Consider the following 15,036-nt stretch of genomic DNA (forward strand, 5'->3'; position numbering starts at 1 on the left):
ATCACGATTATGTGGGTTTTTGCCTTACTTCCAGATAGAGTATGGATGTAACTCAGGGCAGTGCAAACACTGAGGCTATTGTCAGTGAGAGCTTGGATCAATTTACTGCAGAGACTCTATAATCATGGTGGAGGCACCAGCCCTGGAGGGACTGAAAAGATGTGCAAATGTGGCTTGGCATTGCTGGGTTAATCGTTAGACTTGATGCTTCTAAAGGGAAAGACAGAACTGTCCTACTGTTACCCAGTGGGTTACTGCTGAATTAATGCATCAAGGAGAAAACCTAGTGAATGGGACACAAAGGTCTTGTTTTGTTGTGTCCTTTTTTTGTGTGTGTTTGTCCTTTTGGAGGTTTTTCTTTTTGTTTGTTTGTTTGTTTATGTTCTGCTTGGGGTTTTGTTTTTGTTTGTTTGTTTTTTTGTTTTGTTGTTTGGTTTGTTTGTTTGTCTTCCCAGTGTGACTGTTTAAAGATTACAAGGTGTGTGAATTTAAAGGACAACAGTCCATTTGGAAGAACTCCATGTATGGACATTTATATGTAAAAGTAAGTGAGGGGGTTTATTCTGGATTATTTGGTTTCACTTGCAAAATATATCTTATTCATAAGAGTTCCCTGGAAGAGAAGTTTTTTCGCAAAAGGTATTTCAGTCAGTTTTACCTCATAGGCAGAAAATGTATAATGAGCAGACACTTTCTTCAGTGGGACATATTACATTGTATCTTTAAAGAGATGCTTGCAACCTACTAACAGCTGAAGTTGTCATGGATATTAAGGTTTTCATCCAGTAGTGAAATTTGTACCAGCAATGATTTCAGTGACTTCTTGTCAGCTTAGGGATAGTTGTCTGTTAAATTTAGAAACACAGTCTTAATTCAAAAGAGCACTTTACTCATTAGAATTTGGTAATTGTCAGTTCTTCCTGAGATACTTGTTATAGAATAACTTTCTTCAGGGAAAAAAAAAGTATTTGGATTTATTTTTACTTCTTCACATGAGGCCTTAGATTTTAGAGTGTTTTTATGTCAGCACTGTATTGTTTCACTTGCTGCAATAATTAGTAACAGTCTATTCTCAAATGATGCTGCCAAAGAGGAATAATCTGGTTCCTCTATCATTGTACTGATGGATATTGCAAGGCCTTTAGCCCCACCTGCGCAAGACCTTGCATGCTTTCCTTATACTGCCTTCCTGGCAAAGTCAGTTAGTTTAGTCTGCATTTCAAATGCTGGAGTCCAAAGGTAGAGGATAAAGCAAGCTCACCTTTACTCATTACACCTAGAATACTTTTAGAGATTCTGCTTCCCTTCATAACATTGTTTACAATATGGAAAATTGCTACAGAAAAGTGGCTTTCCTCCAACAAGAACCTCCTCAAGATCTATCTAGTCACTTAGAAATCTCCCTGTTGCCATCAAGTTATTCTCTCATTTCATGTCTAATTGGGCAATGGATCTAATTCTTCTGTCTTTCAACTGTTGCCTTGGGAGTGTGAGTAGTGTTTGTCACTAGAAATGATTGCATGTATTTTTAGGGAGCTCCATAAAATATTATTATATCAGCTTATAATTGATGTTTTACTGTACATAAGACTCACTAATACTTTGTGAAGACCTTCCAGCTGAGAGGGACATTGAGTATTTCTACCAGCAGAAGCTAATTGGAAGAAGCCAGCCTCATGTCTACCATGCACTGCTATGATGATGTAAAGGTGAGAACATCCATTTGCCATTGTGCATTTTTCCTGAGCAAATAGCATAGATACACATCGAATTCCCTCTCCTAGAATAAAGCATGTCCTATGGGAGTCTGTCAGGACAGCAGTAACTAGAAAACAAGGCTGTGTCTAAATGTTAAGCTGTTCCCAAAATATCTTTCTCCTCTCTTTTTGAGTTCCATTATTATTAATGCAATTTCAATTTTTGCATTGCTTCTAATTTTATTAATTACCTTTCAAAAGATGAAAGATGTTAAGATTTGGAGCATTCTGAAGGGGACATTAAACAAACCTAATTAGAGATATTCCTTGCCATGAAGTCTCCCATTGAAGCCTATTTTGTAAAAGGAGCTAAGTGTATTTAATTGTTAAATAATAATTAGGTGTGAGCATTAATGATAATGTATAGTTAACCTAGTTTGTGCTATCTGATCCAATTAATTTCTATAAATGCAATAACTTCCTTTTGAGCTAATTCAGTTGAGACACTGAGGCCAGCTCTTGTCCTCTCAGAAAGGTCTGTTGTACACAACAGACTCTAGTTTTTATTTTTTATCAACTTTACAGGAGGAATTAACATGATCAGATTGCAGTAGTCATGAAACTTGGGGCACACACTGCAGCCAACAAATCTGACTTCTGTTGCTTTCATTTATTTAGGATAAACATACATGTGAGACATTCCTGGATCAATAAGTAGTGTCAAAGAGCCAGGACATTGCATCATTCTTAAAAATTAATTTAATCTTAAATCAATATTAGAATCAGCAGAACTTTTTAAAGAATATAGAACTATTGTTTTCTGAAGAAAAGCCAAAGAAAGCAGCAGTCTTACAGTTACAAAAGTGTTCCTAATTTTACACACAAGCATCTATGGAATACATGTACATAGTAGAAAAACAGTCCTTTCAATTTTCAATTAAGTGTTTACATCTAAAGCAAACAGTCTTGATAAATTAATGGCATGTTACTTAGCAATCTTGTTACTTAGCAAGTTGTACAATTCTTATTATTACTGTAATTTTATTGAATAAATATGAATGTTGTAGAAGTGTGTATTCAGCATTAAGTAATATTGCCAATATTGCCAATATTGTCCCTGTTATACCCTAAAGGTTATTTGGAATGGACACATTGCCAGCAAGACCAAAGAGGAATAATCTGGTATTTCTCAGTATGATATTTCTCAGCTCTGATATTTCTCAGTAAGGATTGTGGGTCAAGTAGAATTTAAAATACACATTTGTTTGCACTCAGACATCATAAAAGATGCACATGTAGGTTTGGATAGGAAAAGCATACAAATAAAATACTGTGCAAAGGTTCAGCTTTTATGCTGTTATGTTCTTATGCATGTTAGTCATTGGCCAGTCAGAAGTGGGATTCCCCAAGGCTCAGTATTGAAGACAATACTGCTTAATATCTTTATCAAATTGTTTTTATCTTTATTTGGACCAGGGACTAGAGGGCATCTTCAGTCAGCTTACAGATGACACCAGATTGAGCAGGAATGTTGACCTGTTGGAGAGTTGGAAGGCTTTACAATGGATCTGGACAAGCTGAGGTGGTGATCAGTGGGCTGAGGCCAGTGGAATGAGGATCAACACTTGTACTTGGGTCACAACAACTCAAATCAATGCCACAGGTGTGGGGCAGAGTGACTGGAAAACGGCACTGCAGAAAAGCTACTAGTCAACAACCAGCTGAATATGAACCAGAGTCTGCCCAAGTAGCTGAGAAGGCCAATGGCATCTTGGCCTTTATCCGAAATTGTGTGACCAACAGGACCAGGGAAGTGACTGTATGGATATTCCCACTTAAGTGTAAGTGATGGGTTTTATTCTCAATTAGCTTATTCACTTGCAAAATTTATCCTCTTCAGAGTAGGTATTTCCCAGAAGGGGAGCATTTTCACAAGAAGTATTTCAATCAGTTTCATCACATAGGCAGTTTATGTGACTATACAAAAAGTTAATTATGTATAATAGATTTTGATAAAATAGCAGAGAATATTCTGAACTCCAGTTTCCATGTACACTGACACATTATTTGAATGGCTTGGAATGTGTGTGCCTCATTTGTCAAAATACCAAACCTGCTTTCATGGAAGATCCCATAGACATGTTTTAAACCTGAAGTCCACCACTAATCTTTAAAGGTGAAATACAAGGCAAAAATAAATGGTTTTCACATTTCATCACTTCCTTTATGATCTGAAATTACTACACTGGCAGCAGACGAAAATGTCTGCTTCATTTTTTAAATAATGTTTTTAGCATTTTCTAAGCTACAGTGCCTCACAGCCCTTTTGTGTTGCAGTGTTGTAACAGGATCTTTGAAGATTTGTAAGATGCAATTGTCCACATTTTAATTATAAATGGTCTGATGTTTTATATGAAAAGAAAAAAGAGCAATTAAGAGGAGAAAAAACAGCATTTCAGGTAAGACCTTAAATCAGCATTAGTAACATGGTTACCCATGATGTTGCTGAAACCTTTAGGGGAAAAAAACATGCCTTCATCCTACTGAAGTAGTCTAAGTTATGTCCATAATAGCATATGTGTGAAGATATGCTGGGAACACAAATAACTCTGCTCAAATTGCGCCCTTAGCAAGATCCTGACAGAGTCCTTCATCAGGTAGAAAAAGTAGCTCCATTGGACTTCTAAAGAAAGAAACTTACAGAAAAATTATGTATTATTTCTGTACTGCTAAAGAGATACTAAGCAGACCTTCTGTATTAAAAATGTTGATAGTTTTAACCAGTGTGTAAGAAAAATATTTAGTATTCAGAAAAATAAATAATATTCAGAAAATTTTGAATATCAAACCAGGATTACTTTGAATATGAAATTTTACTGTATTTCTTTAAAAAATTATTTATTGTTTACTCAATTCACTTTTAAGATAATCCTGTGAGCACTGCATGCAAATAATTATTTTAAATAAAAAGATGCTTCTCAAAACTTATAAAATTTCCCTATTATGTGTTTTTTAAACCATAAAATACACTGGATGTTAAGTAAGTATTTGTGAACGCAGTAATGCTGATGCATTTTTGATTTGGAACAATGGCCAAGCATACTCATCCTGGAGCAACTCAAAAAGGACTGTAACTATATAGTCTATACCTTTCCCTTTCATGTATTTTGTGATGTAATAAACAAGCACCAAAGCAAGGAAAAGGTCCATGAGTTACACAAACTGAGGGTAGGCTGACTCCAACTCCAAAGTGGTGAATGGAAACCAGAAACATTTGCTTAGCTTGTGTCTAAAATTGCATTATTTTCAGAGTGAATCTTGTATTTTTGAAACAATTCTTAGTTTGTCATTCAGGTTTTGGCTTCTGCAGTACTGAGATACAACCTCCTTGTTTTTGACACTGACATTTTCCTATACTGTTCCTCACCTTATGCATATGTGAACAATTGCTTTCTGGATAGGGTGACCAGACAATAACAAGGGAACACTCTCTAATTTAAAACTTTTTACTCAAGATACATATTTCTGAGCTTTCTAGTGCTGTGAGTTATGACATTAACTTAATCTTGTTGAATACAGAAGAAAGGTGCTACCCAAAACCTGTCAAGGTAATTGTTCTTCTTTATCCTCTGAGACAGGAGTCCTTTGTGTCAAATAAACATTTCTTAAGTGTTCCACCATAATGTTCTCCTCATCTTCAAGATCTGCATCTTCTTTCATCTCCCACCTGAAAGAAAAAACATTTTATCAATTCTTAATGTGTTTTAAACTAGTCTTTAGAACAAGTAAAAAAATACAGAACTTGTTTTTATCAATTCATTGCCCTCCCCAGCCATGGTTACTCCAGTTGAGATTACTGAATCATGCAAAATACAACCCCCACTTGGCATGGGCATGAGGCAATTGACACAAGTTGTCAAAGCTACTACAAAATCTTATATTTACTGCAACAGTACATTTTTTTTTCCATTTTATGTGTCACACACACATTAGTAGAGGTGGAAACCTTGTAAAACTTGCAGAGAAAAAGTGGAAGAGCTAACAAACATTTTGGAAGTTAAGCAGATGCTCTCAATACTCTCTAAGTTTGCAGTGAAATATGACCACATGAAGTCCAACCCAAATATTTAATGTGAGTTGTTATAATTCTCTGGCATTGACAGTACTATTTTACAAAATACTACTAAACTGACTGACTCTTTTGCTTCTTTAACCATCAAGTATAACAATCTAACCAAAAATAGATTACATCAGATTCTTCCTTCCCCATGTGAATACTCATTTCTAGTTTAGGATTAAGAGCTAATGTCACTAGAACTGTAAAAGTGAAGGACTGTGAAGATGCTTATTTTTTTAGTAGTAGTAGTCAAATATAAAACCTTACAAGTCATGCAGTATTTTGTTAAAGAAAATCAGGATAAAAAAAGCAGTAAGAGTGCTGATATGTAGCCAGGTAAACTTTGTATCACTGCAATTACGCCCACACAATGGTCTCTTCTTTTACAAGCTCTGTGGATATTTTAAGAGTTTGATATCCCTTTAATATTAATCTCATTCTCTTCTAAGTAGATAATAGAGTGTAGGCTCCCAGTTCAGACCACTTGAAGACAAAAGGTAAAACACCAATACTACAACTAGAAATCATATTAATCAAGTATTAAAACTAATAGGTTATAAATAAGCCATAGAATGATGCAGAAAAGTAGATGTAAAAAATGAGCCAAACAAGGACTTTTGCTTTTAGGAAACTGTCAGGAGCAATACTTTAGTCCTGTCCCCACACTTCTTAGGTCCTCATTCATACTGCAAAAATGAGAAGCCATATACAAGTTTAGATTGGTGAATAAATCACATATACTACAGAATGGTGGATTGACTATATTTCATTACCTTATATTTGGAAGAAGAGAACAGCTAATTTTGGCACTAGAGCATGGTGTTTGCTTTGTATCTATTTTAAAGCTTACTAAAACCAGAAGGAGCAAGAGCTCTGTTAGCACAATCTCATTGTTAAAAAACAATTAGGAAAAAATATGTTCAAAGACCATACATAAATTAGCATATATACTTCACACCTTTACCTTGAAAACTGAATCTGACAACCCAAATTACTGCCTGAAGGAGTATCTGAACAAGCAAAGCATACTACGAATAAAATTATAAGCACTGAATGCCTATGGTCAAGGTTTTGCCATAATTAGCTTCCTATTACTCCACTCATATGTGACTGCTATCATACTTAACCTTATGTGCATATTAGCATTAGGTACAATTAATTGCTCTGTCTGCTTCATTCTCTGGTTTATGATATAAAATCTGGCTGTATGAGCCTTCAATGCAATCACTTTTGCAAGCCTCCCCAGTGAATGGTGTTTAACAGGGTGACTGGTTTCCCCTTTTCCTTTTGGTAATGTATATCTTCTCTTCAAATCTAGGAAGAAGTTGTACATGCCTTAATTTGAATTTATGGTCGTCAGCATTATTTAGAAACACTACTACATGAGCTGAACTAATTAATTTTAATTAATTTGATTTGTTGCATATTTTTACCTGGAGGAGCTGTTTGCTTAGAAGGACTGTCATAGTTACAGAGATAGGAGGTAGAGTGTAGCATTATGTAGCATATTTGGGTGACCCAAAATCATGTATTCCATATCTTCTCTACATCAATCTGTGCAAGGTAGTTTACTATGTCTTTAACACCCAAAGTTAGAAGCAGAACCTTTGTGTTTTACCCCAGTTTACGGAAAAGGGAGGGGTGATGGGAACAGACACGTGGAGCTCTCTGTTTCATCCTTTCCAGACTCTTGAGAACGTCAGAAAATGGGGCGCTCTGACAGGTTGCTAGCTGTGGCTTCCCAGGAAACAATGAAAAAAAAATGACAGACAGCGACCCTTGCCACGGTTGCTATAGCAACCACCACTTTTGGAGCCCGGGGAGATGTTTCTTTCTCTGGACTTTCCACTGCTGCTGCTCAGGACAGCTGCCTGTCATCAAGAGTTGGAGCCTCTCCACAAGTTTCCAGCTGCTGAGGGGGTTGGCCCTACATCTCCTGAGAAATTTCCTCCAGTATTTCAACAGCACTGACTCCTTTAGGAGAAAAATATGTTTTCTAGGTTCTATTTTTCACCGCTTCCATTGTTGCCTGGGACAGAAGGCAGTTTTGGAGCTCATTTGGTGTGTTGTTGCCTTTGTGCCCTGTCTTGGCCATATGGCGCAGAGAGTGGAATTGATGCCATTTTGTCTGTGTTCCCCGGAACAATTCGAGGGACCTCCTCTGCATTTGTGGGTGAGGGCTTAAGTGTTTGCCTCTATATTTCCTGCTGTTTTCTTTTAGTAAACTGCTTTTTCTTTTTCACATACCTCTTTGCATTTGTCTCTTCTCATTGGTAGAGGGTATAGGTAGATAACTAAGGGGAGGGAAGTTATTGCACAATCTCTGCCCTGTAAAATTTCCTTAAACTAAGACATATTTGGCACCAAGCTAAAAGGAGATCAAGAGAGGAAGTGAAAAAATAACAACTTCGACCAAATAATTTCTATATTGGGTACAGAACTCCCTGGTTACCACACTGCTTGGTCTGATCATGGCATTGTGGCACCTAACCTTGTATATGCGTCCAAATATGTGGAAGGATCTGCCCATGATATTGCTGTTCTTCAGATCAGGGAGAGGAACCAAGATACAGTTGATACAGTTTGTGTTACCAGTTTATGGAATGATAACATCAAAGGCAACGAAGATCATTTGGTAAATGTATTCATTGTTGTTTGCCTGTCCTGATCTGGGTTGCTGTGCCTGGGGGTTTATTAATAATCACACACAGCCTACGGGGGGAAGTGGAGAAGATGATTTTTCCTTTTGCCTTTCACCTCCTTCAGGTCCAACACGTCACTTCTTGAGAAAGCTGAATTCCCTCTGGATGCTATGGACACAGTAGGAGTTCAACTGGTTGGGATGGATAGAAAGTTAGCCTTCATCAATAATGGAGGCATCAACTTAAGGCTTTGGGGATGTGGGATATTAAGAAATGAAACATCTAGTAGGGTTATGGTGAGAAGCATGGAATCATGGGAGTTATTATGTTAATGTTGCTATTCCATATTAGGCAATGTTTCTAGTTCTTGTTTCTGATTGGTTACATACATTTTCCATACATGGTTATGTTTTTAGTTCCCGCTGATGATTGGCTCTCTGCCCTCAGATATATTGTTGAGTTCACCCCATTGTCTTATCTTCAAGGATTATCCCATACAGTGCACAGCTTTTGCTTCCTTTGTTATTTTTGCTCGTTATTAAAGTTGTCTATTTTTTGGACATCCTCGTTGTTCTCGTCTGTCTTTCTTCTGCCACACAACTCCCACCTGGCCTAATCCTGAGGTTGTGTGCATAGGCACGACAGGACACCATATTCTCCTTGCTGGTTTTGCTCTGTCTCCTCTGTACAGTCTACAACAGATCTGGAGTCAGATGGAGACTTCTAGGGAGGTGTCTTGGATTGATTTATAATGATAGCCTCTTCCATGGTCCTCTGCTTTATGTCCAAAAATAATTACTGTATCTTTAAAGCCTTGGATTGGTAGCATGTGGGACTGGGGAGGAGGGAGCTTTGGGCTTTTGGTGGGCATTTTTGAAGCCTCACTGCCCAAGCATTCCATGGCACTGTGCAGTTTGGGTTTGTTGGCCCAGGCAAAAAAATTTTTCCCTCCTCTGGCTTGGAGAAGCTGCAGCAGCAATCTTTCATCTGCCTTGAGGTGAACTGAACAGCTGGTGGTCCAAGACTGCAGGAGTGGGATGGCTGGAGCCGGGCTGCCCCATTCCAGCCCCAAGCCTTGGGGAGCTGAGCCAGGGAAAAAAAGAACACCAAGAGGCTCCAGTCCAGCTGTTTGTCTGCTGTGGTGAGGGGGTCAATGCCAGAGAGGCACCAGGTTTTTGCCTTCTTCTGGAACTCCTCCATGGTATATCTACTACCCTCAGCAAGAAAGCTTGCGCTGTTTCATACTTGTCAGGGAGTTTAGTTTGGAAGTCTCCCTCTAAACAAATATAAAACTCTGATAAGGTAGCAGAATATTTGAAATAAAATTGCTGTATCACATTCCCTATCACCCATGAGCCCTTGGGAAAGCCAAACAGTGCAATGGATTGTTAGAAACCATGCTGAACACAATGGGTGGTGGAACCTTCAAACAATGGGATCTGTGTTTACCAAAGACTACCATGGATACAGTGTTTGACCTAAGACCTTGGAGAAGGTTTGAAGGTTCAGAATGGAATAGTGAAACTGACACAAAATAAGAATAAAGATTCATAGTTCAATTCATATTCATAGAAATATGTTTTAAGTAGAAATATGCCTCATATAAGTGAATAAATATGTTAAACAAGATAGTAGAAAATTTTAAAGTTTAGCAATAGAACTTGTTATAGAGTTAGTAAAAAGTAGAAGATACAGCAATAAGTTTCTGTAGGGTTATATGATGGGATAAAAAGAGAGGCATTGCAGCAAATCATGTAAAATGCAGCAATTAACAATTGGTTTATGAAGATGCTACCGAGCTTTGTGGAAGTAGCTGATTGGATAAATATTTATAAAAGACGTTGTAAAATGTAAAACAATGTAAAATTATAACGCCTTCTGATGTACGTACAGCTTCTGATGTGATAGCATGAATGGATGTAACAACCTTACAATCTCGCCCTTCCATGAGACTGATTTTGCAATAAACCATTTTTTAATCACTTCATCAGTCAACCCCATCTACTTTGTATCCCAGAAACCAGCCGAGTCTGGCTGAGCTGTAAGGGAATCCAGCAGTGGGCAGGAAGTAGGAGTGACATCCCCACTATCACACAGAGGGAACAGTGAAAACTGGCACTGCAGGCCAGGACCTGCCTCAGACAACACCAGCACATCCCATCTCCCACCAGAATCATTCCATTAGCCCCCTGCATTCCTGGGGGTTTTTTCTTCCAGAGGGGAAGGTTTAGCCAGGAGAGCCTCTCTACCATCTTGTGTTTGTCCTCTGCGGCACATGAGCTGCCTAGGTAGCAGCCATCTTGTTTTCTTTGTTCTCAGAGGAACCAGCACCTGTGTATCTAGGGTTTTGTTGTCTTCTTTGTTGTTGCTGTTTTCTTTTAGTAAAATGTTATTTTTTTCACTTACATCTTTTTTGCATTTGTCTCTCCTTATCAGTAGACAGGGAGAAGGGAGGTAAATTTCAGAGTCTCTGCACCATAAAATCGTCTTAGCCTAAGACAAGGACAATAACCGAAAATGCTAAATGAAGTGCATTCAAACCAGTTATTGGCTAATGGAAGTTTAACAATAAATCAGCAGATTCTTTTTGAAGATAGTGATTTCATACCTCTCAGCATATTTCATTTAATCTTAGACACTAGCATTGGTAAAAATCTTCAATATCATCTAGTCTGGATGTTCTCTAGTGTTCACCTTATAGGAGGTTATCCTAATACATTTTCATTTTTTCCAAAAGCAATCTATTTTTCAAGCATTTATGCAGATCCAATGATGTGTATTCACTTAACAGCATCCATGAATTAAAGATCTATGAAATGAGCTTGATCAGCATCTGGTCCCTTATTAATTGAGAAATTTTTCCAGTTTTTGCTTTAAGTCTGGGATAATACAGTTTTTTAAAAGACTTACTGGACTGTAAGGAAGAAGGCTGTAACACATGTTTATTTTTCTAAATGGGATGAGAAACTAGCTGTTTGTGTTTAAGTGGAAAAAGTCAACGTTTACTAGTAAAAATTTTGTCAAAAATAGATCTTTTTACTAGCATATCAAAACTATGTGACAATTGTTCTGGCAATAGTAATTGACACAAATCTAATTAGCCAGTTCAAGTAATGTGAATATGAATAAAATTACCATCAGGAATTACTGTCAAAATGCAAGGTTCATCAATTGAACAACCAACTTGCACACTTCTGTTGTTTCAAATCATTAGTAACATAGCTCTTAGAAAAAAAAATTTCAAATTCGGAGGTTGTGGATACAGGTTGTGGAAACAGGATTTAAGATGAAACACAGGACAAAAGGAGCAGGAAGTGTTAGCACATGACCAGTGCCAAGTTTAGCAAAAAGTAACTCAGGTAAAGGAAAGGAGGGATATCCATATATGGTGAACTGTGATATTATTGGTCAGCAAGACCAGTATATTACCATATGAGGTAATGTTTAAGGTCGTGTGATAGGAAAGGGACAGGAGTTCGGAAGATTTCGGGCTGTGACGGAAAATTACAGGAATCCTTCTGCCCCTCTCCCCATAGATAAGGATCACCCTTGGAATGTAGCCAGACGTGTAGCCCCCCTGTCCTATGCATGCCAGTAACTTTCCACTCCATACTAACCCTAGAAAGTATAGCCAAACCCCTTTCTGACACAGAGAAACCCCTTAGTCCATAAATACCCTCGAGACCCCTCAATAAACGCCTTTAACTGTCCACCACATTGGTGTTAGCATCCGTTATTGGCCCCGAAGGATCCCAAGGAGGAGATCGCCGTGCTGGACTCTGAAACCAGGTCACCGCGGCCTTCCCAAGAAGGCAACAGGTCGTTGGATGATTGTGGTCTTAAGAGGTCCTATATAAACACCATGTTGGGCCAAATAAATCGGCTTCTAATCAGTCAGACTCCCAAGTCATCTCTGCCTCTTGAATACCAAAACATATACCAAAAGAGGTGGTATATGTTTTATTTCAGTCTGATATATCTAGGAATATTAAATAAAATCAGCATTTTAAAAGGATATTGGAATTATTTGCAGCAATCCATTATACCACCACCTACATTTTGCTTAGAGTTCACTTAAACATAAAAAGGTGAATTCAAGTGTCCAGAATGCCCAATTTTAGTATACTATTGATATTTAAAAGAAAGCACATATTTAGAATAGAATGCCATCACCTTTGTAATCTTTAGGGTAGAACCAAAAATTTTCAAGCCAATAATAACTTGTGAATGTAGATAATTAAAAATAAAAATATTTTCAGAATATGCTGAAATATCAAACAATGTAGGTGACACACTGTGTGAACATGATGTAAATCACTTAAACACTTTTCTCTGTATACTGTTCCTTTCTGTATTGCATGTGGCTAATCAAGGGGGAAAAAAAGTAGTGTATTTTTCAGATAGATAAAGCAAAACACATCAGCACAGATAAATTCAGGAATCACTGGTTTTCTGCTGGTCAGCTTACACCTTAGATCATGAGGTCAGAGGGGAGAGCTTCTGTTTCTCCTCATAAATAAGAAGCAAGAGAGGAAGTGTTGGCTTGCACATCCACAAGCTAACAGAGTGCAAGGAGGAAGTATTCCGTAACTCAGGAAGATCAAGTGATTCCAGCTCAGGTTTCCTTAGCAATGTATTGATTGTGCTCTTTTGCTCTCCTTGCTTATAAATAGCATCAATGTATCCATTTATATAAATCGCTACACATAACAATTTTTTGTAATGCTTTTGTTTCTCTTTATTGAATTGTAGAAAGTAAAGAAGTTAAATCTGTTTGCAGAGACGCAGAGAAAAATTCTCAGTGTACCAGTAAAAAGCATGCTGGGAGGTTCCCATTTTTTTCTTCTTTAGACTAGGCCTGTAACATCTACTGCATGCATGAAGTTGCTTATCTGACATTCTGAACTAAGAAATGTGCAAATGCACTAATTGTGCAAATGCATATATTTCAAATACATATGCATAGAACATAATTTTTTATACCTATATATACATACATACATGCCTATACCCATGCAAGTAACAGAGCAATGAAGTAGGCATTCAAGAGGGCTGATTTTATGGAAGGATGGGGTCAGTAACACTATGTCTAAGCTAAGTGCTTGGAGGTAAGTACTCAAAGGATTACATCTTTTCAGTAATTTAAAATAACTCGGTTATTGTGGATTGAATTTAATTATTTTGAGACTTAATTTAATTTTTCAAGCATATCAAACAAGGAAGTATGTTATAATTAGCATGCCAAAGATATATTCATTTGGGAAATGCATACAACTTACCTGCCTATGATTACACGATAGAAATGCATCTAATAAAAATACCCTGCTCTTCACATGATAAGCTACTTGTTGCCTCTGTTTATACGTCACCTTTTTATTTCAATTTACAAAGCCTTTCCATTATGGATGTTGAAAACCCAATGTAAATATTTTAAAGGATTAAACTTTCAAATATGGTTACTGTGGCATATGTATGTTCTGTAAATACAAATACAAGATATATCTGCTGAGAAACTATATTTGATAATCTGACAGCGTTGAGGCTTAACAGTATAAAAAATTCATATTTTGTCAACAAGAAACTTTCTCCATTTTTTAAGGAGAGGCTACTACAATAGCATAAAAAGATCAATATTTTAAAAACGTAAGATTATAATGGCTGTATTATAATCCCCTTCTTAATACATTGAAATTTTAACAAATACTCATTTTCTTCCTTTTGGAAGGACTTCACTCAGTTCATAACTTGCAGAAAAAAATGTGCCATGTAAGGAAGGACACTTAGGGGAACCAGGAAGCTGACTTGTATTGGTAACAAATGGTTTTACTCAAATTTAAGCAAATGATGGTAGCTAAAAAATCTTGTCCTTTCATGCCCATTGCTGTTGGACCTGCAGCCCGAATACCCCAGTTTTTTTGAGGAGCAAAAATATTTATTTCAACAAGCTCAGAAATTTAGCAGATGCTTCTTATTTAATTTTCAAAAATTGGTACCTGTTTGCATCATCCTGTCTCACTCTTCCTGAAGATTCCCAGGGACAGACTGAAAATGCAACAACTGATTGAAGCAGAGATACCATCCCAAAGAAGAGCAAAATAATCTGTAGATAAAAATCTACAAGCCCAATAAATAAATTTCAGACTGGCATACTAAAAAAAAACAGAGAGGAGATGGAGATAGACAAACAGATTCTCTGTCCACAGTGAATCACTATTGGTCATTCAGGTCCTTCACTGCTGAACTGCCATCTTTTACAGAAAGAGTTTGTTTCTGTTAGGAACTGAAAAACTAGCAATTTTTCCCAGTTCATTCCAATAAAGATGATATTGCTTACATCAGTGTAACTAATATTTACATCCAGAAACGAGAAAGCTACAAAAGCTAAGAGAAAGGTAGGTGAAATGATAACTGACAGTTCTGGAAATTCATCATGCAGACTTGACACCTTGCAACCAAGTGTAAAGGGAGAGCACTAGAAAAAACAGCACTCCCGAATGAATTGGCAAAGACCTTTACTTTCTCTGCTTAGTCCAAAGCCACTCCTTAAACTGTTATTAACTGGAAGAAAAAAGATGAATAA

The 15,036-nt window shown here is 37.1% G+C and overlaps 1 protein-coding gene across 1 annotated transcript in view; it reads right to left on the reverse strand.

Moving 5' to 3' along the window:
• Positions 1-2,216: 2,216 nt before the first annotated feature.
• Positions 2,217-15,036, reverse strand: part of KIAA0825 (KIAA0825 ortholog) — a 232,646-nt gene continuing 219,826 nt past the window's right edge. Inside the window, exon 20 of the mRNA XM_036402547.2 lies at positions 2,217-5,424. Coding sequence (XP_036258440.1) covers positions 5,301-5,424 — 124 coding nt within the window. The 3' untranslated portion in view covers positions 2,217-5,300. The remainder of the gene's footprint in view (positions 5,425-15,036) is intronic.

This window comes from Molothrus ater, chromosome Z (genome assembly GCF_012460135.2).
Source record: "Molothrus ater isolate BHLD 08-10-18 breed brown headed cowbird chromosome Z, BPBGC_Mater_1.1, whole genome shotgun sequence".
Lineage (NCBI taxonomy): Eukaryota > Metazoa > Chordata > Aves > Passeriformes > Icteridae > Molothrus > Molothrus ater.